Source organism: Atractosteus spatula, chromosome 4 (genome assembly GCF_055471065.1).
Source record: "Atractosteus spatula isolate fAtrSpa1 chromosome 4, fAtrSpa1.hap1, whole genome shotgun sequence".
In the NCBI taxonomy this organism is placed as follows: Eukaryota; Metazoa; Chordata; class Actinopteri; order Semionotiformes; family Lepisosteidae; genus Atractosteus; species Atractosteus spatula.
This window is the reverse complement of record NC_142709.1, coordinates 58,347,918-58,375,176: the sequence shown is the minus strand read 5'-3', so window position 1 is coordinate 58,375,176 and position 27,259 is coordinate 58,347,918. Positions and strand designations below refer to the sequence as shown.

Here is a 27,259-nt window from a genome sequence, read left to right as displayed (position 1 = left end):
CTATAAAACCTACTGTAGTATTTTGTATGCATTCTCTTAAATACAAAATGTTATTTTTTATCTGTCATGTCTGTGGATCATATTATTAAAGAACTGTACAGTATAACAATGATGCAGGTATCAGTGAAAGTAAGAATTTTGTGGTAGTATGACGTTTAATGATAAAACACAATGCCACAGCTCTCTCGGTGCCTTCGAAATAAAACAGATCAGTCCGTTACTTATTAGCAGGCTAACATTTTTCCACTTTCCAGTCATGATTTAAAGCTGCTTAAAACAAGCCAAAAGTTGCACAGTCTTAGGTTTAAGCTTATGCGAGCTCACACAGAATTCTTTGTGTCCCAGACGACTGCTTCAAGTTCACTTCTGCTCTTGCTGGGAAGACATTTGTCCCTCGCTGGATGCCGTACCGCTGCGTTACAGCGAGGGAGCGAAAGTTTTGAGATGTGCGTGTGGTCATGAAATGCTGCTGAATTAATGTACAAAAGAGTGCAGAAAATATATTTACGTCCACTTTGAATGTACATTATTAAAAAAACCCAAAGATGGACCAAGGCTTAGAAATGGCAGCCATGATTCCTGCTTTGCAGGAACTTGGGAGGTAAGTGTTCTTAACTCATTTTGGAAATATAGTTCATTCTATGAGATCTGACGTCTAACAAAATAACTAACTTCCTGAACTACCTGGTTTTTAGTTTATACACTGCATCATATGACAATCTTTTTTAACGAGGCACGTATTTTAGCTAATAAATAAATTATGCTTCTTTTTGTCTGTAGCGCTCCCCCGGAGGAGTACAACAGTGTTGTACAGAAACCCAGACAAATACTCTGCCAGTTTATTGACAGGATATTGACAGACGTAAATGTGGGTAAGTGGAAAATGTGTTTGCCTCCTCATTAAGTTAAACAACACGCATGTAGCTTTCCGTTTTAAAATCCTGAAAGTGTTAAAAATCGAAAATACAGTTATTAAAGTTTTTGAGAAAATCTTTCTCGTTCCTGGCTAGTGTCAACTGTCTCAGAAGCAAAGCCGGATCTAACTCTTGGATAGGTCGCCAGGTAGTTGCACAGTCCACATACTCGGGGATAATTTAAAGGCACCTACCTAAAATGGTGCATCTGAATTGTTCCTGTGCTTGTGTACCCTGTGACAACAAAGCATCAGGTCTTTGGAAGATGAGAGGAAACTGGAGCCGCTGGCAAAAAGCAGTGTGGGTTTGTGGAGAACATGCAAATTCCACTCCAGTCTAAAATCATGTTGAGGGCCTAAGATGAGGTGCTAATCCCAAAAATACCCTCTTCTAAATTGTTGTTGCAAAAATACATCCTGTCTGCATTAGATAATGAGATTGTCAGTTGACTTTTATTTCGGATTGAGGTATAAAAAATGTAAAATCGCAAAAAATCCTTTAATGAATCTTTAAAGTAATCAGCAGATAGTGTTAGTTTAATTGTAACTAACTCTTTTATTCCAATAATTCAGAGGTCAAGTCACACAAACATTGTCTTTGCTCTGAAGCTCAGTTCTTTAAACCTCCTGCACTGCGCTCATTTTTGCACATTAGAGTTTAAATCCTGAGGAACACGTTACAGTGTTCAAAATATAAGATCCCTGCAGCATCATTAGCCATTTAAATTAATAGAAGAAGGAAACAATACAATTTAAGTAGTAATCGTACAAACTTTCTTCTTTCAGTTGCCTTAGAATTGACAAAAAAGAATGTTCCACAGACCGCCTGCATGATGTTGCTTGACTTCATACAACATATCATAAAGTCATCCCCACTGATGTTTGTAAACCCTGCCTGCCAATTCAAGGATATGGAAAACAGTTCCACTGGTGAGTTTTGTGTTTTGTTGGAATGAATATATTAACTTTAATGTAAAAAAAAATGAACCATGGAATGTATTGTCACAGACATCATCTTTGGTCCCCTCTATCTCCACCCAGTAAAGTCACTTACTTATTGATGGCAGTTAACAGTGCTGGTTAAACTGCAATTCTTTGATTTGCTGCTTCTGGATATATTGAACACTCATTTACTTAATTAAGAAGTGATTAAGACATCCTGTGAATGAACTACCAGTGAAGACACTGTAAATACTTATTTTTGTTTTGGAACTCTATGCAGTTTCAGAATAGTTATTCATACCATGAAGTTTATGGGAATTTAAATGTTTAATGACTTAAATGGAAATACAGTCATAAGTGGCACTATCTGTCTCCAGCAGTTATTCAGTAAATTATTACATGTAATGGTTAAATGGTCAAATAAGTATAGTTTATAACTACAGTATATCTTGCTGAGAGCCCTGGCCAACTAACCCAAACTCTACCACCAGCGGCACTCTGCCGATGCCAGTGACCCAGTGCCTGGGGGAATCCTGGTTTATTACTCCTAATGAATTAGCCATTGACTTGCTTGGAGATAGAGGGCACCGATACAGGATATCAAATCTGAATTCCTTGTAACTGACTGCGAGCCAGCTTTTATATTCCTCCTGAATTCAGACAATAAAATCCCAAGGTTATATATAAGCACAAGTTGTGAGATATGTGTTCCCAGTTTTTGTTTCCAATTGCATCAATATCTGTTTCCAGTATCTGTTATCCATTGCAGAGAAATTAATTTTATGCTTCCTCTTAGTGCTTTTGCTCATGGGTTCGTTTACACATTTTAAGGAATGCAATCACTCTGCAGTAAGTACTGGGCTTCACACTGGAAATTACAGTTTTGTCTGAAGTTATTTTTAAGCTGAGGCCTTTGTCTGAGGCGATGTACATTTCTATTCATGTTTGAATTTTAGTCTATTCCAGGGTCCAGACAGCCAGATTTGAGTTCCTGTACTTCCAGTATGTCTGTAACTGGAAATACGGGACAGTAAAGTTTAGCTGCAGCTATTTTTGTGTTAAATGAAACTACAATTCGGTGATTTCTGTGGTTTCAGTCAGTATTCTCTTTTTGTTTTAAAGATTTCAGTAAGTGGATTATTACTCGACTTCTGAGGATTGCTGCAGCCCCTAAGTGTGAGACCTTGCATCAGAAGATTGCCAGCGTCATCTGTTCTTTACTGCAACTGTTTAAAGTGAAATGCCCTGTTATATTTGGAATGTTGTCAAAGGAACTTTTAGCACTTCTCCAGGATCTGATTTGTTTGAATAAGCGAAATGCACGAAGTACTTGCGGCAGAAAGCCTTCTATGTGGCCTTTTGCTATTGAGAGATTTTCAGTGATCCCAGAAGGTTGCGCCACCTATTTGACGCCTACAGTCTTTCAGCTGTCATCAGTGATTTCCGCTGAAATGCTCGAAGGCACAGTGCTCACCGTTCTGGCAGACATCCTCCATGGCTTTTTTTTTAGAAGAGAGGTCAGCATTATTTGGGAGCTGAGCTGTTCTGTGATGCAGTATGGAAGCCCTAAATTAAAGGGGAGAGCCATGGAACTGATCTCTCGCGTTGTGGAGCTCGGTGGTTTCCCCGAAGAAAATGCACATTTTTTCTTCACAGCTTTTCTCCAGGTGTTGCATTCCTTCAGTACAGCTGACAAATCGGTCTTGAAGCTGTTTGAGAAGCAGTTTGCCAGGCTGACCCGGCTAGTGTTTGTACACGAACAGGAGACGTACCGAAAGCTAGAGCGGGTTTACCTGAACGTGGTGTTGGAGAAGCTCCACGAGCTCGTTGTGAACGGGCTGCTGGAAAGGTTTGAGTCGGAGGAAATCCAGATGGCGTTCTTTGAAATATTTCGGTTTGTTCTGGAGTTTGTTCCCCCTGGATACGAGTCGGCAGAGCAGATCAGAAAAGAACGCGTTCATGACATCTGCAAAACTCTGATCGAGATGATTGGAACTCGGAGGCACCAGGAGGTTAGTGAGGCACTGTTTGTAATTTGACTTTTTGATCCTGCTTATATATTTCTGCAAGTTAAAATGTCACAGTTTGCATGTGTACATTTTTGTGTGGGTGTTAGAATACATACAGTAGGTGCATTACTCCAAGTAAATGCAATTCAGTACTTTAAAATGTCCATCATTTATCATTAATACGTAAAGCTGTGAATGGTGACTTGTTTTTCACATTTTTAAAAGCAGTATAAAGCACAATTCCCTAACTTTGGCAACTTGGTTTTCTTTTTTAAACTATGCCTTCACTGCTTGAAATGTTGTTGTATTCAGAGTTTTTACATTAAATGAATCTAAAAAGAATGTATAGAGTAATTCAAAGTAAGAGAAATATGTTTTCAGTCCTAATTCTGGATTACAATTTCCTTACATCCCTGCCTACGTACCACTTAAACCTAGGGGGTACTTAAAACTGCCCTGTAATTGATGAAGGAGTTTTTAGATAGAGGTAGACAGCTCAACCTGTTTTTTTTTTCCATAGGAGAACACAGAAACAGATGTTAGGGAGGGGGTAATTTGATACTTGACAAAATAAAGCATATTAATTCTTATTTTCTGTTGTGTACTTTGTTCAGTTCCTGGTGAGCTATTTGTATGTCGCATTGAAGATGGAGGAAATGAACACTGTTTTGGAAAACCAGTACGCCTCTTCCGACTCGGATGAAAATTGTCAAAGCGGCAGTGAGAAACCAGCCAAGAGGCCATGCTTATCATTTTCTCCACTACCTACTAAAAATCCTCACAATTCACTGGTGTAAGACAGCTCCACTGTTTTAGTGTTGCTTTTATTTACTTTGATAAATACAGTACGTCCTTATTTTCAGTCCTTTTATGGTAAATACACACAACTGTGATCTCCATCAGTTGTTTTTTGGTTTCTTAATCTGCGGTAAAAAAAAAAAAATCAGATGTTCAGATGTTGGCTAATTCAGGGTTAATCTGTGATGAAAATAATTAAAAGTATCTTTTCGCAAACCGGAAAGAATCATTAGAATCAAAAGAACACAGTGAGATACAGTAGTGTTAAGGTTTTTATCCATTATTACAAATGTGTGATTCAAGTATGGAATGTAATAAGCCCATCATGAAAACAAAAATTCAGAATTTGTATCCCATAGTCTGTTGGTATTGCACTTGATGTGATTATAGCTATTGTTTTGTGTAAAACACTCATTAGTTCTACTAATACAGCATTTATAAACTTTCTGTTGGCTTGAAGCTCAGTATAGAATAGGCTAGCAGTCTCTGTAAGTTTCTGTAGTATTCCAAATATATGTTTTGATATAATTACTGTATCTCTGATCTGAGTTTGTTTAGTACTGGAGTTCACGATGTACTCCTGTCTTGTGGTCTTTGTTCTAGCTGAGCTCTTATTTGTCAGGACTGGACTAAAACTGAAGTGAGAACTTTCTTAATTTGACCATTTTCATTCTTTTTACCTGAAAAATGAATTTCAGACCTGGGAGCTCACTGGGAATGAAAGCCAGAAGTGTCCTCTTGAACAATGCTGAAACCCACTGGTCCAACAGGTGTTGTTTGAAATGCAAGCAGTGGTCCTGTGATGGTGGGTTTGGCACAGTTTAGCTTATAGTACACAGTGGGGTATTAGATGAGTGGAACATAGACTGATGTATAGGTCCTTCCAAGTCATTGAATCAATGTGCAGTTTAATAAACTTGAAAACTACAACTTGCTAAGCCAAGGACTACACTATTCAGGAGTCATGTATTTGAGGAATACATGTATTAGTGACATACTGTAATCTCACGTGGATGAGGATCTGATTGTCTTCCTGCTTTTAGTACCATTTGCCGTGTTCTGATGTTTGTGTCTGTGCTCAGCTGTGACCTGGTGGAGATGAAGGGGAAGAGTGAGATCTGGGCTGCCATTGACAGCAAGCTGGTGGCAATGGTATCCTTACTGAAGGACCAGTCCAGACCCGACCCACTCAGCACCTTGGAGGGCATAGCTGTCATACTACATCTGGCTGCCCTTTGCTCTTGTCACTGCTTCTCTCACACCGCAATCAGGTACACTTGACACCTGTAAATCAGCTTGCAGCTGGGGAAGGTAGCAGGAGTCCATTTCCTAGACTTTCCATGCAAAAGCATGCAAAGAAACTTGAGGTGTTTTGTGAAGAGCAGATTGTCTTGTGCTCCTGTGCTGTGATTTGATAGCTGGGCCCCAGTCCAATATTAGGTTTTTGTGTAAAACTCCTTTGGAGTCAGAGATAGGGGTGTGATACAAATTTGAAATGACAAAATGAAAGATCTCCCTATTTCTTTTATGTGTCTATATCCATTATTTACCTGAATTACTTAAAAGTTTAATGTGACATCAACGAATACTAACTACTACTAACTAACCGGCTCAGTAATTATCTGCATGTATGTCCGTGTTTTACAGAGGCGCGAAGGCCAACGGCTACAGCAGTACGACGTCTGGGACTCTCAATCCATCATCTAAAGCACAACTGATCTGGGTCCATCCTAAGATGATGTTCCAGGTTGTAGAGGCTTGCAGGGCCATGCTGGGAGGTGCCAGCAGTTCAGATGAACTGGGGCTGGCAGCAGACAGAGTTGTGCAGATCATTGACGCCATCCTCTACATGAATGGTACAGTAGCAGAGCCCAGTTTGGACTATAACCGCTGAAAGATGAGGAGGATATATTAGTGCAAGAGAGGGATTTTCATACTTTACTACAATGTTTTTTTTTCTGTATTCAAACAATGAAAAGTCATTTTAGAGCCTATGAGGGCGCCCAGACTTTTAGCTGTAATTCTCTTCATTCTTTGCTCTCAAAATGTCTGCTCTAAATACAGTGAAATAACGTTTCCATCCTTTATTCTTGTTTTGTAGTGAGCAGCCAGGGTGACGGGGGTCTTAATAAGAGCCTCTGCGCTCTGCTATCATTGCCATGGATATGGGAGTACTCCGCACAGCCTGTATTTCAATCAGCGGGCTTTTCCTCCAACCTCGTTGGCTTAAGTCAGAAGCTGTCCAGCAGTTTTTGTGAGTGCATTGGGTAGTTTTGTTTTGCGATTATTTCTCAAGAATTAAGGGATTTCGTAATGCTCTGAAAGAATGTCAGTTTTTTTTGTTAATGCCGTTACGAGTTGAATTTTGTTGCCTGAATAAACACTGTGTAAAGTAGTTCAATGAATGGATTTTTTTAAATGAATCTTGATATAGACCTTTCTTTTTTTAATTTAATTTTTAATTTGGAATCTCATTTTATTAATTAGCTATTTAGCTTGGCTTTCCACTGCTATCTGTGCGTCCTAATGGAAGGGATGAAGACTGTATGCTTCTCATCTGAAATGTGCCCAGTCAGAGCTATATACCATTCATTTCCCATTCAGCAAAACCGTGCCCAGTGGGAGAGTTAGTATCACTTAGCGGAGCTACAGGGCAGTCTACATCTCTCACTGGCAACATGGCAAGCCAGGACACTCTAGGTGACCCATCTGCAGAAAACTGTATGCCATCACTTGTAGAACCATGCTGAATGATGTAATCCAGACTCAAACCAGAGAACTCTGGACGGGGTCTTAATAGGGGCGGTGCGGTGGCTCTGTGGCTAAGGATCTGCGCCTGTGGCTGGAAGGTTTCTGGTTCGTATCCCGTGGCCAGCAGAGGAATCCTCCTTCACTGGGCCCCAGAGCAAGGCCCTTAACTCCAACTGTTCCAGGGGCGCCGTATAAATAGCCATAAATGGCTGATCCTGCGCTTTGACCCCAAGCTTCTCTCCCTGTCTGTGTGTCTCATGGAGAGCAAGCAAGGATATGCGAAAAGACAAATTCCTAATACAAGAAATTGTATATGGCCAATAAAGTGATCTTATCTCATTTTATCTTATCTTAACAGGCTCTCCAATCAACAACCTTATCTGGTTAAGCCCCTGTTGGAAATACCCTAGGTGTAAATATTCATTACAAGTATTTAATTAATTTTGTACTTTTTTTACAGCATTTCGGGCACAGGCACATTGTGTGTATCTGTTGTCTTTACTGCCAAAGAAGACATGCGGTGACTGGAGGTCATCAGTGTACCGCTGGGCCCTGCAAAGTAAAAGTGATGATGTCCGTGCCAGTGCGGTGAAAGGATTTCCTTTCCTGCTCCATCACCTGGGCATGAAGTCATATAGCCTCATACATGAGGTTTTGCTGTATGTATTATCATTTCAAAAGCACTAGATCTAGATATCATGCAATGCCTTGTTTTTTAAAAATAAAAACACTTTAGACAGATCTTTATCATCTCTGACTTTTTCTCAGTTTTGTAAAAGGGTGAAATTGCAGTGATTATCCTGATTTGACAAGCCAAAACTGTGTGTTTGTTTCCAATTAATCATTTCTGATTTGTTTCTGGTGCAGAAGTAAACTCCAGGATAACTCCGTACTGGTGAAGAAAGAACTGGCTGGAATCACTGGCCATCTGGCATGCTGTCTTTCAGAAGCATCGCAGCTCAGGATCCCGCATAAGGAACCCACTGGCCAGACCCTCCTCTGTAGCTGCATTACTATGAACTCGGCACATTCCAGGAACGTGACCACAATCAGCGCTTCCATTTTCACTCCATTCCCAGCACTTCTGAAGCCTGAGGTGGACAGTACAGTGAAACTAGGTTTGTGGAATATAGCTGTTTCTCAGCTTGTTACAAAATGTTTTCGGGCTGTTAAAAATATTCATGTGTGCGTCCTCTACTTGTTCACCCATTTACTGGAGTTACCTCAAAAGGTGTTGCCAATAAATGCTCATCATGGACAACACTGCCCCCACTCTGAGGGCTGATGATTTCTGGAGCAGTTGATTTCAGTGGTCTGTTAGTTTTTCTAGTAAAAGTTATGACTCGTTAGGTCTGTTTTAGATTAATTGGTACAGTACCTTTTAAAGTTATATTTACTCGGAATTCTGTTTTCTTTTCTTCTCCTGTGCTAGTATGTTTTCTGGCGGTGTGGGTCAATTTTTTTTTCCCCCCCATTCAGCTTTTACAGAAAACATTCCCCACCTGTGCAGGCATGTGAACCTCGGAAACTGCGATCCGGACACAAGGGCCCTCCTAAGTGCTCTTGTCAACCTTATACAGGATCCAGAGGAAGAGGTTAGGATGCTGTTTGCTAAAAAAATCAAATACATGTTGGAATCCTGGTCCAGCGAGGGCTGTCTCAAAGAGGTAAATTCATTTGGCTTTTTGAACAGTTTTAAAATATTGAACCGAAAGGTTATACAAATTGGAAAAGGAGGAGAATACAGACCCCTGCTGTGTATCACATAGTATGATCTAGTTGTGCCTAATGTACTTTATTTGACAGCAGTTAAAAAAGAAACTTTTTAATGGCTTTGAAGTAATCTTAAATATGTTGGGTTGTGAGAAGACATTTATTTGTGATTGAAGACCTGCTTTCCTTAAAAGTAAAACAAGAAACCGGTGTATGTGGCTTGGCTGGACAACATTGCATGACATTGCTCGTTATCAGCTCATTAATGTTCATGACTGACTTCAATATGTTTTAATTGTAGCTGCTTGTATCTGAAATAAAAGAAGCTTATACAAATTCCAAAACTTCAAGAAATAATGATTTGAAGAAAACGCTGATATTCACCACGGGAGAAATCGGAAGGTATTTTTTATTTGTTTCCCTTTGTTAAAGGGTAGCACTACTAATTAAGTGTTGTATTCAGATATATTTCGTTTTAAGTGAGTGAATAGAAGATGTGGGCTGGCAGCTTGGTTTCACCTATTTTAATTTTTCGAAACGGAAAAGTTCGAAAGCTGTTAAAAGCACAGTTTGCCAATATAAACCACCCCACGTCCTTGCAGGATTCTTGGTTTTGTTCACAATGTGATTGAACCTTTTGCTCAGACAACTGGGTAAGAAGACACCGGATTTAAACATGCGGTGGTCTGTGGAATTTAAACATGCTATGTTATTCTGTTGGTGTCTTGCAGAGCTGCCAAAGGAGATCTTGTATCTTTTGCTTTACTGCATCTCCTGCATTGCCTCTTGTCCAAGTCCACTCTCATCTCACTGATGGCATACACTGAGATCAGAGCCCTGGCTGCCTCCAAGGGACTGAAGCTCAAGCTCTTCTTCAGGCAATACCAAAACCCTGTCTGCAAGGTAAGGTCTTGAGAACATATGAGCTCACATTCAAGTGTTGAATGTAGCTACTTTATTGCTTCCACTACTGCAACATGATGGAAATCAAAGTTTAATTGGAGATGGGTTTTGCAGATACTAAAACGGAGCACTTCATGTTACTGAATGAATGATTGCCGTGTTATGCTTTCCTGAAAGCTGTTTCTTTTGAAAACATTTTTATGATCGGAGCAGGGGTCTCCATCCCTGGTCCTGGTGAGTCCCACTTCAGTTCAATAGATAGCCTTTAAATGATCAATTTCTAAAAGCCTGGAATAAGCTAGCCATGATCAATTAAACAGGTGGTGTGTTCAGTTAAGTAATTTAGAGATCAGTTAGAACAAAAACCAGAATATCACCCCTCAAAGATCAATGTTCACTTCATTGAAACAATAGTTGATTAATTGCTTAAGTAAATGTTCCTAATCATTAAATATCAGGTAATGCAGGACGACCTCTAAGAATAATTGAATTGGTTCCCACCAGCCTCAGGGTTGGAGACCCCTGCAGTGGATTTTAAAGACACAATAATATCTTTCCTCTCCTGTGTTGGCAGTTCCTGGTGGAGTCTCTGCACTCCAGACATGCAACAGCTCTCAGCAGCACACCGGACCAGAGCAGCGAATCTCTACAGCAGGAGGCCTCCCGTCAGAGAGAGCTGGCTCTTGACATCCTCTCTCAGGTGGCCCATGTGTTTGACTTCCCTGATCTCAATCACTTCCTCAGTGTAAGTGAATAGTGGCTTGTTATTCCTTGGTTACTGGTGACCCTTTTCTAGTTTTACCAGATTGAACATGTTAATACATTTACTAACCATTCTAAGTAGTTGGCTAATCCACTTTCCCAGGAGCTGCTCTGTAAGGAACTTGTTAGGTAGTGACCCACTAAACTTATATAAGATACAGGGTTTTATTCTGATTACACACTCATTCTACAAAGAGTTTCATTAGTATGTTAGAGAATGTTATTGAAAGAAGAAGTTATTCTCAGATTAAAGTTTTAATCCATGAAAAATTGTTTTTTTAATTAAAGTAGCTGTAGATGGTTTTTCTTTCTTTGCAGTATGTCTGCGGCACCGGTTTGTATTTCTTGTATACTGGCGATCTGAGGCAGCTCTGTTCTTGCAGGACACAGTGCAGGAGCTGCTGCCTTACCTGGCTGCCAAGGCCAGTCTGACGGCCTCCGCGCTGATCCGCACCATCGCCAAGCAGCTGAAGGTCAACCGCAGGGAGATCCTCATCAACAACTTCAAGTTCATCTTCTCCCACCTGGTCTGCTCCTGTGCTAAGGACGAGCTGGAACGGGCTTTCCACTATCTCAAGGTAATGCCATTCGCTCATCTGATTTTTAAATGAGTGTTCTCATTTTGAACACTGCCTCTAGCATTGAAGTCCATTGTATTTTTCAAATGCCTTAGCTTTAGTGGAAATGTGGCTCATGTTGGTTTGGGTTTTATTGTTATGTAACGTCTATAAATCAGAAAATTTATATTGCATCAGACTGTAAGTGAAAGTGGCTGGCAGTCACAGCGCTGCTCCTCCTTGTTTTGAAGAACGAGACAGAGATAGAGCTGGGAAGTCTGCTGAGACAGGATTTCCAGGGTCTGCACAACGAGTTGCTGCTGCGGCTTGGGGACCACTACCAGCAGGTCTTCAATGGACTGGCTATCCTGGCCTCCTTCGCCTCCAGTGATGACCCCTACCAGGGACCACGGGATATTACCACAGCGGAGCTTATGGTAAACCTGAGGGTGCAAGGGGCTGCAAAACCCTGCAGGCTCTTAAAGTTTACATGGAACCGCAGTCAGATGTTTTCATAGCCATCGTTTAACCTGTGAACGTGCTTTACAGCATTTCTCAAATAAGCAAAATGCAGTTTACACACCCATACGTTGTGTAAAGGAACATTTTCAAAATAAACTTCACGTTTCTTTTATGGTCTTTTTATAATATGTTAATCTTTCTCCTGTGCAGGCGGACTATTTACAGCCCAAGCTGTTGGGCATCCTGGCCTTCTTCAACAGACAGCTACTGAGGTCCAATCTGGGGGAGAATGTTAAGAAGAAGATGGTACGTACAGCTGTACACTGGTCAGGGTGGATGTTTAGAATGTGTTTCTAGTTTCATATTTCATCTTCAACAGCCTATAAGACCTTATAAAAGTGAAACTTTAAGTGCAACTAAAGCAAGAAAAATATTGTAAATACATATACGCTATGGAGATGACAATATTGTGAATACATATATAGAGAAACTATGTACTCTAAAATGTACTCTAAAATTAGTATTTTCTAATTACTGTACAAATACAGAAACTAACTTGGAAAGTGTATTAATGGGGAAATGTTCAGGTACAGTCTCTTCAGAGAGTTCAACCCACTGATGCAAAGCAGGTGTTAGCCTGTGAAAGCTAAGGTTGCTGCTTGAAGAGATGTTAGTGGAGCCAGTAGGGGGCACTCAACCCGCCATCTGTGTGCGTCCTAATACCCCAGTATAGTGATGGGGACACTATGCTGTAAAAAGGCACTGTCCTTTGATGAGACATAAAACCAAGGTCCTGACTCTCTGTGGTCATTCAAAATTCCAGGTCATTTCTTGAAAAGAGTAAGCCCATGTCCTAGCCAAATTATATATTAATAACAATAATTTTCTTGGAACATAATGACTTCTGTGCTCTGGAGCCTTAATATACGTGAGTGCTGAATTGTAGCTCCTTCTATCAAAATGCGTGTGGTCACTTGTCCAGGCTTTAAAGAGTTTGGTGGCATTGATGAAGCTGATGGGGCCCAAGCACATTGGCTCAGTGAGGGTGAAGATGATGACCACTCTGAGGACAGGCCTGAGATACAAAGATGATTTTCCAGAGCTCTGTTGCCAGTAAGACTTTATGATATTTAAATCTGTAAAATGTTATTATTGTTTCTTAAGCTTACACTACTACACACTATTGCTTTCTTAAGCTTACTCTCGACATCATACGTATATTAGTGTACATTGTATTTGATGTGATTAATAGTAATTTAACTTTAATTATCAACCTTCCACTAAAACATGCAAAGAAAAGATCTAATGCTCCATTATTCATCTCTTGTCCTGTTATTTACAAGTCACAGGCACTAATTAAAAATTAATTCTTAATGCTTTTTTATCATAATGTGTTTTAGCATATTTTGTTGTTTCCCTTCTGAGGTCCTGGGACTGCTTTGTCCACTGCTTGGAAAAGTCCTATTTGGGACCTCTTCTCAGCCATGTGATTGTGGCTCTGCTGCCTCTCATCCCCATTCAGCCCAGAGAGGCAGCTGTAATACTTCATTATCTTATTGTTGAAAACAGGTACGTCATATGGAGTCAATTGTGTGGACACCTATTTTTTGTGAAAGTGTGCACTTTAAAATAATCTTAGCATGCAGTTTCAGTTTTACCTGTTTGAGATAATACATCATATTACATTTTTCTATCAATTTATATATATATTCTTCCATCCAATATAGCAGAATTCCTGACATGCAAAAGTATATGTATATAGAAGTCAGGAAACTGTTCAAAAGGTTGAGAAGGGAATCATTTTGATTTTCTGTTACATTTCTACGTTTATAAAATGTACAATGTTTATCACCCTGAGAATGCTGCTCTTGTACCTTTCACCTTTTTGCTCCAATAGGGATGAGGTACAAGATTTTCTGCATGAGATCTATTTTTTGCCCGACCATCCTGAATTGAAAGAGATTCATAAAGTTCTACAGGACTACAGGGAGGTTAGTGATTGTCACCTATATAGGTAGCTATTTGGATAAAAACCGTAATATTTCAGTTAGTTTCTTTTACGGCACAGTACAGAAAATGAATGTGTTACTGCATCTTTTTTCAGCAAACCTTAAAGAGTACAGACTTGCAGACTGCTCTTAAACTCTCTATGAGAGCCATCCAGCATGAAAATGTTGATGTCCGCATTCATGCTCTCACCAGTCTGAAGGAGATGATGTACAAGAACCAGGTAATGGCCAACTGAGTTTAATTTTGTGCCCAAAAAAAAAATGGTGAGTGTTATTTGGGTAAGTCGGGTAAACCTGTGTGACTGCCCGCGCATGACGTTTATACAGGTGCTGTTCCATTTTGAATTGGCTGCCTACGCTCTCATGATCCTCAGTGCTTCCTCTTCACTGCGTTAAAATCAGCTTGTCAAACGTACGGAGCCTGACACGGCGCTGTTCGCCTCGCTGGCGTTGCCCAACAGGAGAAGCTGCTGAAGTACGTGATGGACAGCGAGACGGTGGAGCCCATCATCTCCTCGCTGGTGACGGTGCTGCTGAGGAGCTGCCAGGATGTCTGCCCGCAGGCCCAGCTGCTGTGCGGGGAGTGCCTGGGGGAGCTCGGGGCCATCGACCCCGGGCGCCTGGACCTGTCTACCGCCGAGACGCAGCGCAAGGGCTCCACCTTCGTGGTACAGTAATGCTGTACCAGAGTGCAAAATGTCATTTTTAACTCTTAGATCTGAGGGGAGAAATGCGTTTATTTTATTTTTTTACTGCACTGCGGCCCCCTTTTGCAAAATTAAATTAACCTCACATTTAAAAGAAATCAAGATCACTGTGATTGCTGTGGTACAAATGACCATAGCAAAGTAAATAATAGATATTACATGACAACATAAATTGTAAGACTCTTAAAAGTTATTTTCATGTTTAACAGTGCATAGTTAGTGTTTATCACAGCATTTACCTATTACGTTTTCACTGTTGCAGAGTGGAGTGGACGATCCCAATTTTGCTTTTGAGCTGCTGAGAGACCTCACTGGTTTCTTTCTTGCAAAATCAGGTGAATCGGAGGCCCAGGACGCAGCAGCCTACGCTATGCAGGTACTTCATTGAAGAAAAAAAAACACAACAATAACTTCTTGGTTGTCAAACTAGTTTACATTGTGCAGTTTACAACCAGAGAGTTACAGTGGCCTTTGTTTCACCTTGCCAGGATTTTTTAAGATCTCAGCAGTCAAAAGCTCAAGTGAGATTAAAGCAAAGACTGCAATGGCTGTATCAGGACTCTCCAGTCCAGAGTTTTCATTCCTTCTCATGTATTTGAAATGTTTTTGCAGGAGCTCCTTGCCATATATGAATGCCAAGAAGGTGCAAGTGACAGTCCAGGAAGAAGACTCTGGAGGCGTTTTCCAGAGCAGGTTCAAGAAATATTGGAACCACATCTCAACACCAGGTCTTTACAACATTGCTGTTTTTCGATACTGGTCTGACTGACTCGTGTGTGTGTAGAAGGACTGAACTGCACTTCTTATTTGTAAATTGTCTGAATTTGCAGATACAAAGGTTGTGAGAAGGAGCTGAAATTCAAATTGGACAAGCCTATCTACTTAAGTAAGCGCGGGAACAGCTTTGCACAGTGGTCTGCGACATGGGCAGATTATCTGATATCAAAGGTGAGGCAACATTCAGGGTTTGCTGGTTGAATGCGTTCATAAGTTAATATATTAAGGGTGGATTGTGTAGATCATGATTTGAAACTCGAACTGTTTTTTTTTTCAGTTATGCACATAAATATTCAAATTAGATCTTCAATGTAACAAAATTAATAATAAAGGCCGTGAAACTAATTACCACAAATGACACCAGATCTTTCCCTTTGATGGTTGAGTTTATTTTTTTGTCGGAGAATTGTTACGGAAAGTGATCAGTGTCTGATGCCAGTGAGTCCACTGTGTGTGGTTATTCATAACATTGCCTCAAGCTATGTGTAATCTAAGAGGAAAATACATTCATCTTTTGCAGCCATGGGTTTTCATTTTCCTCGTGCCTATAACATCACCAGGTGGCTGTGGAGTAGCAAAGAATTCCTTATTCTACATTATGAATGTATAGGTTTGCTGTGCTGTGAATCTGGACACAATTGGCACACTTTCATCTGTGTTTAACATGTGAAAATGGATCAAAGACTAAGGCCTTGCCCCTAAAACATCCATTTGGAGTTTTTGGTCTCAGTAGGAGCATCCATGATTGGCAGCTGAATCCTAGACTGGAGTTTGAATTTACAAAATTTGCAGCCAGTCGTTCTCTGCGCAACATAAAATTCCACGTTTAAAACTTGGAGCAGCGACTCCTAGGTATTTTTCAGTTTGTGACCCTTGCTTTTAGAAAATCTACATTTTATTTGTGCTAGTGATTTCATGTGGAGATTTCTGTGAAAAATAAATTGTAATCTTAACATGTATAGTGCTATATTCATTTTGTCAAATATTGTAATTGACAGATTTTTTGCAATTAACTATGGACTGTTTTTGCTTGCAGATCAAGCATGGACGAGCAAGCAAGATTTTCAGTTGTTGCGGTTATGTGATCAAGTATGACTACACAATGACCATATACCTCCTTCCGCACATATTGGTGTACGTGCTTCTGCAGTGCTCGCAGGAGGAGCAGCAGGAGGTATGACGAGAGACCATGTGTCTAGCTCTGCAAGGTTCTTGAAAGCACTGCCTCCCTTTCTTACTGTCAAAAGCCACTCTTGCTTTGACATCTCATAGGGACAGAAGTAACACAGGGTATTGCACACATGCAAGGCACAAAATGATCATGTGCATGTCCATTGATTATTTGACATGTTGTACAGTACCTCACAGGAGAGGAAGCACAGATTGGAGAGGATGCCACTTTCTAATTAAAATCACTGGAAGCCAACAGGCACACAGCAAATCACAGGAGCTGTGCTTTGCAGGACAGTCCCAAGTACTCTGGCTGACTAATCACAACACTGCCTTTGCAGTACGTTGTCAATTGTATGGTTCTCCACACTGGTCAGCTAACGACACTTGAACTCCAATCTAGGCCATGTAGTTCAGCCTCAACTTGAAGTCTGTTGCCTTTACTGGTTTAGCAGAAACCTTGAGCAGACTTGCATTACAATCATATCATCTCTTATCTTTCTCTTAAACTATCTGAAGTTTCTCACCTGAAATGGTGTTCTGCTTTGCACTTTCCCTATCTGGCCTCAGAATACATCTAATACAGGTATCTGCACTTGGTGACTTCTTCTCTGCGTTTTTCAAGGTGTATGATGAAATAATGGCAGTTCTGGATGAAGGTTATTCTCGCATTGCCCAGCTGCAGGAGAATGATTCGGGGTTAAGTCAGCTGAGCACTCAGACAGTGTTCTCCATGCTTGACCACCTCACACAATGGGCCAGACACAAGTCCCAGGCTCTGAACCCCAAAAAGTCTGCTGGACATTCCAGCAGAGACCATGGACAGCTAAGTGGTGAGTCCACTTCTGTCCTTCCTGATCTTGCGACGATCCTAATCTTTGGAGGCTTCTTTCATGTGTATTTTATGTTTAATTTTTTATTCTTGGAAAAAACAGCAGAGAAAAGACATTGTGAAAGTATCTGTGCTTTTCTCTTCTGATAAACATTCGTGGTACAAATCTAAAACTTTTTATTTCTTTTTACAACACTGATCACTCTGATGTTTACTTTTCCCCCAAATTGTATCCTGACGTTTATGGTTAATGAGGTCAGTTGTTCAAAACCTTGTAAATTCCTACAAAGCTGGTTATCAGATTACCTTGAACATCTCTTTTTGCACCCGTCTCCAGCGCCTGACACAGAGAACCGAGAGTATGAGAATGTGGTTTCCTTCTTAAACCGTATACCTCAGGACGTCCTGGCTAAAGCTGCTTTCCGCTCAAAAGCCTACACTCGGGCTGTCATGTACTTCGAGTCCTTCATCATCGAGAAGAAGGAAAATATACACAATCATCTTACCTTCCTGCAGGTAAAATACAATATAGTGAATTATCTGACCACTGTATATCACAAACATGGACATGTTGGAATTTTTAAGAATCTAAGTAAGTTTGATCTTTTTGCCAGTTCAGGATCTTGCTTTGTAAAGCTCACAAATGATAGGAGGCCACCCAGGCTATAGTGCGTATTTGATTGCTAGCAGGTAATTGTTCTGAGCATATAGTCCAAGTGTATCTTTAACAGTCCTAGGGTATGGGGTTAATTCACATTAATTCACGTTCTTTTCTCCTGCTGGGCCATTGGTCAGACACTCTATGCAGCTATGCATGAGCCTGACGGGGTAAGAGGAGTGAATGCTCTTCGGAAAGAGGAGCCTTCTCTGAGAGAGCAGATTCTCGAGCACGAGAGCATCGGACTCCTGCATGATGCCACCGCCTGCTATGACAGAGCGATTCAGCTGGAGCCGGACCAGGTAGGAACTGTTTCTTCCCGCACTGCCTCAGAATAGAACAGAAGAACACTTACAAACGAGAGGAGACCAATCAGCCCATCTAGATTGGTTGGTCGTGAGTAGTTGATTGATCCAAAGATCTCATTCAGCTGTTTTTTAAAAGGTGACCGGGTATTGACTTGTGGCTGGGAAGTTTACTCCCATGACACTTTGGGTAAAGAAGAGCCTCTTGTTCACAGTTTTAAATGCATTTGCATGTAGTTTCCACTTGTGCCCTCCAGCTCCTTTTTAATTGTTCATTCTGAAGAAATCCGGTGGATGGGGTATTTTATCAGTGTCCTTGAGGGTTGAAATACTTGAATCTAGTCCCCTGTAATCTTCTCTGTTCAAGACTAAAAAGGTTCGGCTCTTTCAGCCTGTCAGTGTAGGACATTTGATTAAGCCCTGGAATTTATCCGTTTGCTGTTCTCTGGACTGATGCCGGAGCAGTAATATCTTTTTTATAACATGGGTGACCAAAATTATACATAATATTCTAAGTGTGACTTCATACATTTTTAACATAACATCTCTTGATTAAATATGATTTTAACTTAACATTTTGTTTATCTTTTTAATTACTTTGCCTCATTGTGTTGACACATCATTTACTTCTCCTATACAAAGAGCTAAGAGTTTCTTCTTGCTCATTTTCCCATCATGCACTGTATACAGTAGTTTGTTTTATCTACCTGCATGAATAGTTTTGCATTTTGTAGTTGGACCAGTTTGATCATTAAATAATCCAGTAAATGTCTTCTCAAGAGTTGTGTATCAAACTACTCCTTTCTTTTCTTTTTCAGCACATACAGCAACAGAATTGTGTGAAATTGGGATAGGCATGTTAAATGATGATGGTGCTTATGGCTGAGCTAAAGCAACAGGATTAAGTGTCAAAGATAGTCATAAAGCATTTCTTTAGACAAAATGTTTTTTATTTGTATAAAAAACAGCTCAAAAGACACCATTTAAAATGTTTTTACTAAGTTTTGTTCCTTTTTTGCAGATAGTTCATTATCATGGGGTAATGAAGTCTATGCTTGGACTGGGGCAGCTATCTACAGCAATTACTCAAGTCAATGGAGTGCTTGCTAACAGGTAAGCATAAAAATAAGTAATTTATTCACATTATAATGTGACAGTATGTGCTTGGTGACAAATTTTGTTTTTACCGACTGCAATTTAACATGTGCAACCAAGAGCATTGTATGCTTTGAAGTAAGATACTGTACACATTGAAAATGAACTATTGCAGAAAAATTTGACTTTTGCTTTTAGACCTCAGTGGAAGTCTGAGCTGAACCAATACAGAGTTGAAGCAGCCTGGAAACTAACACAGTGGGATTTGCTGGAGGATTATCTGGCTTCAGGTAAGATGAGCCAAGCCTGATATTTGCAAGTAACTTAAAAGCTAAAAATACATACCATCATGGACTACAGGGATGCATAAAACGAGCTGTAATATGTATATATTTTATCAGTTCTAAAATCAGTTGTTCTGATTAGGTGTATTTTTTTCTTTCCAGATCAGAAATCCAGCACTTGGAGTGTGAGATTTGGTCAGTTGTTGCTTGCAGCCAAAAAACAGGATGCTGAAACATTTTATGAAAAGCTCAAAATAGTCAGAAGAGAGCAGGTTGTTCCATTGTCTGCAGCAAGCTTTGAATGTGGGACGTATCAGAGGGGATACGAGTATATTATTAGGTACTGTGACTCAGGTGACATAAATATTTTAGAACATTTTGAAACTGTTTAATGAACTGACTGCTAGAGTGATTTTGCTGTTTGAAAAAAAAGTGGTTGGAGACAGTCCTTTATAACATCAAAGAACAGAAGCAAAGAGTTAATTTAGGTAGACTTATTTTTCTTAACCAGGTTACATATGCTGTGTGAACTGGAGCATGCTTTCATGGAGCAGCAGAAAGACAGTTCCAAGCAGAAGGATCCAACACTCAACTGGCAGGCCCGTCTGGAGATGACCCAGAATTCCTTCCGGGCCAAGGAGCCAATCATTGCTCTGCGTCGAGCCCTGCTCAGCTTCAATAAGCAGTACGTTTTGTGCTAATACTATCCTGCACACTGCCTCTAATCTCTGTTTCTCTTAAAATAAATTACACAACACTGGTGTTTTTATATTAATGCTTTCCCATTGCAGTGTATGTGGCATGCCAATGCAATATAATGTGATTAAATTAACTCAATGACAGTACAGTATGTACCCTTTTTTTTTACAGGCGGGGTTATGAGGAACTGGTAGGAGAGTGCTGGCTACAGAGCGCCCGAGTGGCCAGGAAAGCAGGGCGTCACCAGACGGCCTACAATGCTCTTCTCAATGCTGAACACTCTAGACTATCAGAGTTCTACATGGAGAAAGCAAAATGGCATTGGTCCAAGGTAAACTGAATATTACCTGACTCACACATCTTCAGAAAAGAGCAGTTTGCTCCATTATTTAAGAAATAATTTATTTCTGGGTTTTCAACCACATACATGATGAAAGGTTCATGTTAGGAAGGGATTATGTTTTCCACAATGAAAACCTAACGCCAGGTACTGGATTATTAGTCATTAACTTGTGGACTTGTGGTTTCCTCTCACAGTCCAACAACATCCTGGTAGGTTAATTGGCTTCTGGGAAAACTGACCCTGCTGTGAGTGTGTGCGTGTCTGTTACTGTGTGTGCTCTGAGATGGACTGACGTCCAGGTTACAGATTCTTTAGCAAGTTTATATTTCATTGTAGGGCGATGTCCATCTAGCCCTGATCGTTTTGCAGAAGGGAGTACAGCAGTGTTTTCCTGAAGGTGACGATGAATCAGCGCTTGATTCAAAAAGCACACAGATCAAGGGCAAGGCAATGCTTCTGGTGGGACGGTTCATGGAGGAAACGGCCAACTTCGAAAGCAATGCAATTATGAAAGTATTTAAGGTAATAGAAAATACTGGGAAGCATCTCAAAGTAACAGCAAATTGTAGATTCTGATCTTCAGTAATTCATAACAGATTACAAGCAAAGGTTTGAACCTTTGGTATTGGCATAATTTACAGATAATTTAAATTTATTTAATTTTTACTGGCTGACATCCTTTTAGTATTTATTCTTATGGATGAAATACAACATTAATAATCTGAAGTAGCTATTATTAGCTAAAGAGTTATTTCATTTTGTGAAGCCGCTTTTATATACAACATATATAAAATAGATAGATTGTTGTTCTTTTGCCTTGTTTCTAGCTTTGCAGAAAAGGAATAAGGAAACAGTCAGTTGTGTAGTTACATTTCTTCTACCTGTTCTAGGATGTTACCACTCTTTTGCCAGAATGGGAGGATGGGAATTTCTATCTGGCGAAATACTACGATAAACTGATGCCAATGATTACAGACAACAAAATGGAGAAGCAAGGAAATGTGATTCGTTACATTGTCACCTTTTTTGGCAAGTAAGTAGTTAGCTTTTAAAGAGTACCTTGGATCTTCCCTACATTGGGACTGACAGTCTTTTCAGAAAATAACCTTCTACAAGTAAATACAACTGAAGAATTTTCCTTCCTCTTTATGTATAGAGGTTATTACGGACGTATTCAGGGGGGGCTGACTTTGTCCCAGAATATCCCATTCTTCATGCCGACAACAAAACAAAAGTCTCCGCTTAATGAGTAAAATTACTATGGATAACAAACGTACACTGCAACAGAAAAGAAATTCATGCATTGCTTTCTCCAATCTAACTGCTGTGTCGCAGGGCTTTGCAGTTCGGGAATCAGTACATCTACCAAGCAATGCCAAGAATGCTTTCCCTATGGCTAGACTTCGGTGCAAAGGTTTCCGAATGGGTGAAAGGTAAAATTGTTACTCTTACTCTAAAGCTGTATGCTATAACAATTACTGGGTAGCTACAGACCTGTAATGTATTTTTTTAATATATTTGACAAGGTGTTTGGTTTCTTTTGAGCAGCTGGCCGTGCCGACCGCAACCAAATGTGCTCTGAACTCGCACAGATTAACTCGGTGATCACAGAACACACCAAGAAACTGGCACCGTACCAGTTTCTGACCGCCTTCTCTCAGCTGATTTCCCGCATCTGCCACTCCAATAACGACGTCTTCACGGTGCTGTTGGACATCATTGTCAAAGTGTTTCTGGCTTACCCGCAGCAGGCCATGTGGATGATGACTGCGGTTTCTAAGGTTAGTGAAGTGGTCAAAAAAAAAAATCAAAGCCCGCATTGTTTCACTGTGTTTTGCGTAAATGTCCCCGTTTCTCTTTCGCAGTCTTCTTTTCCAATGCGTGTCACCAGATGCAAAGAAATCTTCAGAAAGGCGATTGTCTTGAAGGACTCCCTGGAGAAATTTATAGAAGATGCCACTAAGCTGACTGACAAACTGGTGGAGCTAAGCAACAAACCGGTATCGTCCTTTTATCATTTAGAATCCTGTCTGGTCTTCCTCACTGTAGTCGTACAACAGTGTCAGCGGTCCGAGTACAAATGTTGATAATTACTACTGCTTTGTCTGTGTCCTGTGAATAACTACTACTGTGTAAAGTGAACAAGCAGACCACTATGTTTTTCCGCAGTTGTCATCCGCTGTCCGTATGCTTTTATCCAGTGATGGCTTTTCAGCATCTTGTGACTCCCCCCCCCCCCCCCCCCCCCATGTGTGAGGTGGGTCAGAATGAAGAAGATGTCCTTCTGCTGTGTTTCAGGTTGATGGCAACAGCACCACCCTCAGCATGAGCATCCACTTCAAAATGCTGAAGAGGCTGGTGGAGGAGCCCACGTTCAGCGAGATCCTGATTCCGCTACAGTCCGTGATGATGCCCACTCTGCCATCGACCGCTGGGGCCAACGCAGAGCACGACCCTTTCCCCGGCCACTGGGTCTACCTTGCAGGCTTCGATGATACGGTAAGGGTAGAAGGGTAGGAGAGAGTCGGGACCACCTGCGCTCCAGTCCAGTTTTCTTAAACCACAGGCAAATTCAGTGAAGTGGCTTTCTCCCCCTTCTCCTGTGGCTATGCTGGTCCTAAATTCATTTACACTTTTCCATCCATCTATTTTCCAGCTGCTTCATCCAATTCAGGGTCACATGGGAGCTGGAGCCTATCCCAGTGAGCAACAGGTGCAAAGAGGGATACACCCTGGACAGATGCTGGTCCATTGCAGGGCACACACTGACACAAACATGCACACACTCACACCTGGGTTCATTTTTCCAGAAGCCAATTATACCAGTAGGTCTTTAGATTATGGAAGGAAAACAGAGCACCCAGACGAAACCCACGTGAATATACAAACTCCACACAGATAGCACAGCAGGAATTGAACCCGGAATCCAGTGCTATGAGGCATCAATAATATACGCTGCGCCACTGTGCCACCCTCATTTACACTTTTAACGTTGCAAATTTTTAAAAAGGGGTGTAAAAATGTTTCTGCTCCCCGTAGGTCGAGATCCTGGCCTCTCTCCAGAAGCCAAAGAAGATCTCACTGAAAGGCTCAGATGGGAAGTTCTACACAATGATGTGCAAACCCAAAGATGATCTGAGGAAGGACTGCAGGCTTATGGAGTTCAATTGCCTCATTAACAAGGTTGGGCAGGATTTGGCAAAATTGATTCAGTCAGCCTTTGTTATTGGCCTAGTAGTGTCTGAAATATTTCACTTCAGTCAAAAGCTTCTTGATTAAATAACTGGTTTGATTTACTTTCTCATTGTTAACACTGATAACAAAGGAGGCCAGAAAAATATATAAATACATGCACTTTTTATATACTCACTGCAAATTTCTCTTTGTTCAGCATTTCAAGTATGTAACACTAATGATAAGAATTGGCTTGCATATTATCCTACATGAACTGTATTATAGATAAAATATGTCAAAGAGGTATAGAAGTAAGCATGCTTGTTTCTAAAGCTGTTCATTAATTTTTCCCTAAGCAGAAAATGTGTGTTTAGGGCTGGGAAACGTAAGCTGATTTGTTCAAAACATGACCCCTGTGTTACAGTGTCTGAGGAAAGATGCAGAGTCCAGGAGGAGAGAGTTGCACATCAGGACCTATGCTGTCATCCCCTTGAACGAGGAATGTGGGATTATTGAGTGGGTGAACAATACAGCAGGGCTGAGGCACATCCTCAACAAATTGTACAAAGAAAAAGGTGCATGTCATTCATTTCTAAACTGCTGCAATTTGAAATTTGAATCATATGAAAAGCTGGTGTTTGCAAATAAAGTAGTTATTTGTGGGTGTACACCAACCTAAATTAAATTCACTAAAGCATTGTCTATTAGTGGTATTAAACAAGGACAAAAACAAGCGCAAAAAGTCTAAATCAAAAGGCATTAGTGAGGACATGCTCAGTCATGTGTTATTTCAGAAGTAATACAAATCAAAAGTGAAGTTTAAATTTAGATTGTGGAAACTGTCACATAAGTGATATAAAATAAACCTAGACTAGAATTGTGCCAATTTACAGTATGGAATACACTTATCATTTCAGAAGTCAGTTTGCAGCAATAACCTGTACAAAACACTGTGATGCTTGTGTATATGATTAGATCTGTGTAACATAACACTATTTCATGCTATTACATGGTGCATGGTTAGATGGTTGCATAGTTATATTGTTATATAGTTAGATGGGACTAAATGGGCAGAGAAAATATTTGATTCTGAAGCTAGAATTGAAAAGGCATTAGGGTGTATCAGGAAAATTATCTCATTTTAAGCAGTCTGTCAGTCAAACATTTTTAAAGGGGAAATTCTGAAATATGTATTGAGAAGAGAAACTAGTGAGTAAACCACCATTGACATTTAGACTTGAAAATATTTATGGTCTTCATATTATGACATACTGTATTTTGCAGTTTATTAGTACCCGTGTGAATGATGATAGACTTTCACCTTAACTTATTTTCTTCTTTCTCACTTAAATATTTTAATTATCTTCTTTTCTTCAGGCATTTACTTAAGTGGAAAGGAGTTACGCAAGTACATGTTGCCAAAATCTGCCCCCTTTATGGAAAAATTGAAACTGCACAAAAACGTTCTCGTTCCCCGACACCCTCCAGTCTTTTATGAGTGGTTCCTTAGAACGTTCCCTGATCCTACTTCATGGTTTGTACCATTCCATCTGTTTAAATTGTTCAAACAATTTGAGGGAAACCGCATCACTTTAATGTAACGCAAGTTCCTGGAACGGTGTCTCGTTACAGGTACAGCAGTAGATCTGCATATTGCCGCTCCATTGCTGTGATGTCAATGGTGGGCTACATCCTAGGACTTGGGGATCGACATGGAGAAAACATCCTGTTTGACTCTTTAACAGGAGAGTGTGTGCATGTGGACTTCAACTGTCTCTTTAATAAGGTGTGTGCGCATATTACCTCAGGTGTGTTTTTATCATATACCCACCCAATCTGGCACCTGCCTTTTAAGACTTGGCTCATGACTTCAACCTCTGTATGCTGCACAGACAAAATAAGGGAATTGCTTTTAAAACGGAGTGCATACGCTAGACATCTGTCAAAGATAGTACCGAAGTTTCTTTCACCAAAACATCCTCAAACCCCCTAGTGATAGAAAACCAACCCAGCTATATGGTCTCCCCTCATTTGTGAAGTATGTTCCAATTGGAATTCTGTTACAATCAAGTGGTGACACCTGAGCCATATTCCTCTTGTATTCTTAAACCCTTCAAAGGCCTTAAAGACAAACTGTTGTCCTTTGCATAGGTTTGTTATAAAGGTTTTTAAGGTGTTATTAAGCCCAGTTTCTTTCAGCAAATATCTTTCAGGGAATAATTGATATTCTCTGTTTCAATCTGATTTACTGCTAATATTGCTTGTCCTTATTGGGAGGTTGGGAACCCCTATACAATAAGGAAAAAAGGAATGACATCAGTGAATTACCGTGTTTTAGGTGCTCATTTTGTGCATGCAGGGAATTTTGAGGGTTTTCTTTTCTGTGGTAGGGTGAAACATTTGAAGTCCCAGAAGTAGTGCCTTTCCGACTGACACAGAATATGGTTCACGCCATGGGCCCCATGGGAACTGAGGGTCTGTTCCGCCAAGCCTGTGAGGTCACCCTCCGACTAATGCGGGATCAGAGGGAGCCGTTAATGAGGTAGGAACCTCCTCCCTCTGTGGGTTTACACACATTGAGTAATCTCCTTTCATGAAGTATTTGAACTTTGTGCTCGTTTCTTTCCAACTTCTTAGTGTCTTGAAGACCTTCCTTCATGATCCGTTGGTGGAGTGGAGTAAACCTGTTAAGGGAGGTTCAAAAGCCCACGTCAATGAATCCGGAGAAATCCTTAATGAAAAGGTATGCCGCTTCACAGACAACCGTGATGCGATGTTGTATTCTGAATACCTGTTTCAAGCCAGGGTGAATGAATTTGACAGGTGTCAAACGCAATCACTGAATTGTCTATTGTATTTTCTGTACACAGCAATACCTGAACTTTCTCTGACAGAATTGTCGAGTGGTAGCATCTTGGAAATACCTGCACTGTTGACATTTGCTCTTTGTTCACTGTAGGCGAAGACCCATGTCCTTGATATAGAGCAGAGGCTGCAGGGGGTGATCAAGAACAGGAACAAGGTGATGGGTTTGCCTCTATCCATTGAAGGCCATGTTCACTACCTCATCGATGAAGCCACAAATGAGAAACTGCTTTGTCTCATGTACCTGGGCTGGGCTCCCTATCTGTGACCATGTTTGGTGTCTCAAATAAGCAATTATTATTCAGGGCAAATTCATTCCTCACTTTCTTTTATTAAAAACATTTCTGTTTCTACTGGCGTGTTCATTTCTTTGCGGTGTTCAAATCTGTTTGGAAATTATTGACATTATTTCTGTTATGTAAATTCACGTGTTACATTATAACCACAATAATAAAAGAGTTCTATAAAAATTTTCAAAGCACCTCCCTTAATTTCAGATCTGATTTCTTAACTAAGATCTTTAGCTCTTTC

At 40.4% G+C, this 27,259-nt stretch overlaps 1 protein-coding gene across 2 annotated transcripts; it reads left to right on the top strand.

Annotated features, from left to right (window-relative positions):
* Window positions 1-462: 462 nt before the first annotated feature.
* Window positions 463-27,198, top strand: atr (ATR checkpoint kinase). 2 transcript variants are annotated; one of them, XM_088914661.1, is made up of 47 exons: window positions 463-601; window positions 781-872; window positions 1,700-1,843; window positions 2,978-3,867; window positions 4,479-4,657; window positions 5,745-5,933; window positions 6,310-6,518; window positions 6,764-6,916; window positions 7,874-8,072; window positions 8,281-8,531; window positions 8,893-9,080; window positions 9,428-9,528; window positions 9,858-10,029; window positions 10,604-10,774; window positions 11,175-11,369; window positions 11,600-11,785; window positions 12,021-12,116; window positions 12,793-12,923; window positions 13,236-13,379; window positions 13,708-13,801; window positions 13,915-14,040; window positions 14,281-14,487; window positions 14,789-14,902; window positions 15,139-15,254; window positions 15,357-15,474; window positions 16,340-16,477; window positions 17,099-17,306; window positions 17,643-17,821; window positions 18,101-18,265; window positions 19,290-19,381; window positions 19,562-19,653; window positions 19,810-19,987; window positions 20,159-20,332; window positions 20,518-20,677; window positions 21,026-21,211; window positions 21,580-21,722; window positions 22,025-22,122; window positions 22,238-22,470; window positions 22,555-22,689; window positions 22,988-23,188; window positions 23,729-23,872; window positions 24,288-24,438; window positions 25,241-25,397; window positions 25,496-25,649; window positions 26,254-26,405; window positions 26,501-26,606; window positions 26,823-27,198. In XM_088914661.1, the coding sequence occupies exons 1-47, from the start codon at window positions 546-548 to the stop codon at window positions 26,994-26,996; spliced, it is 7,941 nt and encodes a 2,646-aa protein (XP_088770787.1). In that variant the 5' UTR covers window positions 463-545; the 3' UTR covers window positions 26,997-27,198. The 2 variants fall into 2 exon arrangements, with proteins under 2 accessions (XP_088770787.1, XP_088770786.1); XM_088914660.1 differs by having other exon boundaries at window positions 22,238-22,689.
* The last annotated feature ends 61 nt before the right edge of the window (window positions 27,199-27,259 follow it).

What these genes read in the sequence shown, in the direction of transcription:
- atr (XM_088914660.1), top strand. Translation starts at nt 546, where the DNA reads ATGGACCAAGGCTTAGAAATGGCAGCCATGATTCCTGCTTTGCAGGAA. An exon ending in CGCCATCCTCTACATGAATG is followed by an intron (nt 6,519 to 6,763) that starts GTACAGTAGCAG and finishes CTTGTTTTGTAG; the next exon opens with TGAGCAGCCAGGGTGACGGG. An exon ending in TATCTTATTGTTGAAAACAG is followed by an intron (nt 13,380 to 13,707) that starts GTACGTCATATG and finishes TTGCTCCAATAG; the next exon opens with GGATGAGGTACAAGATTTTC.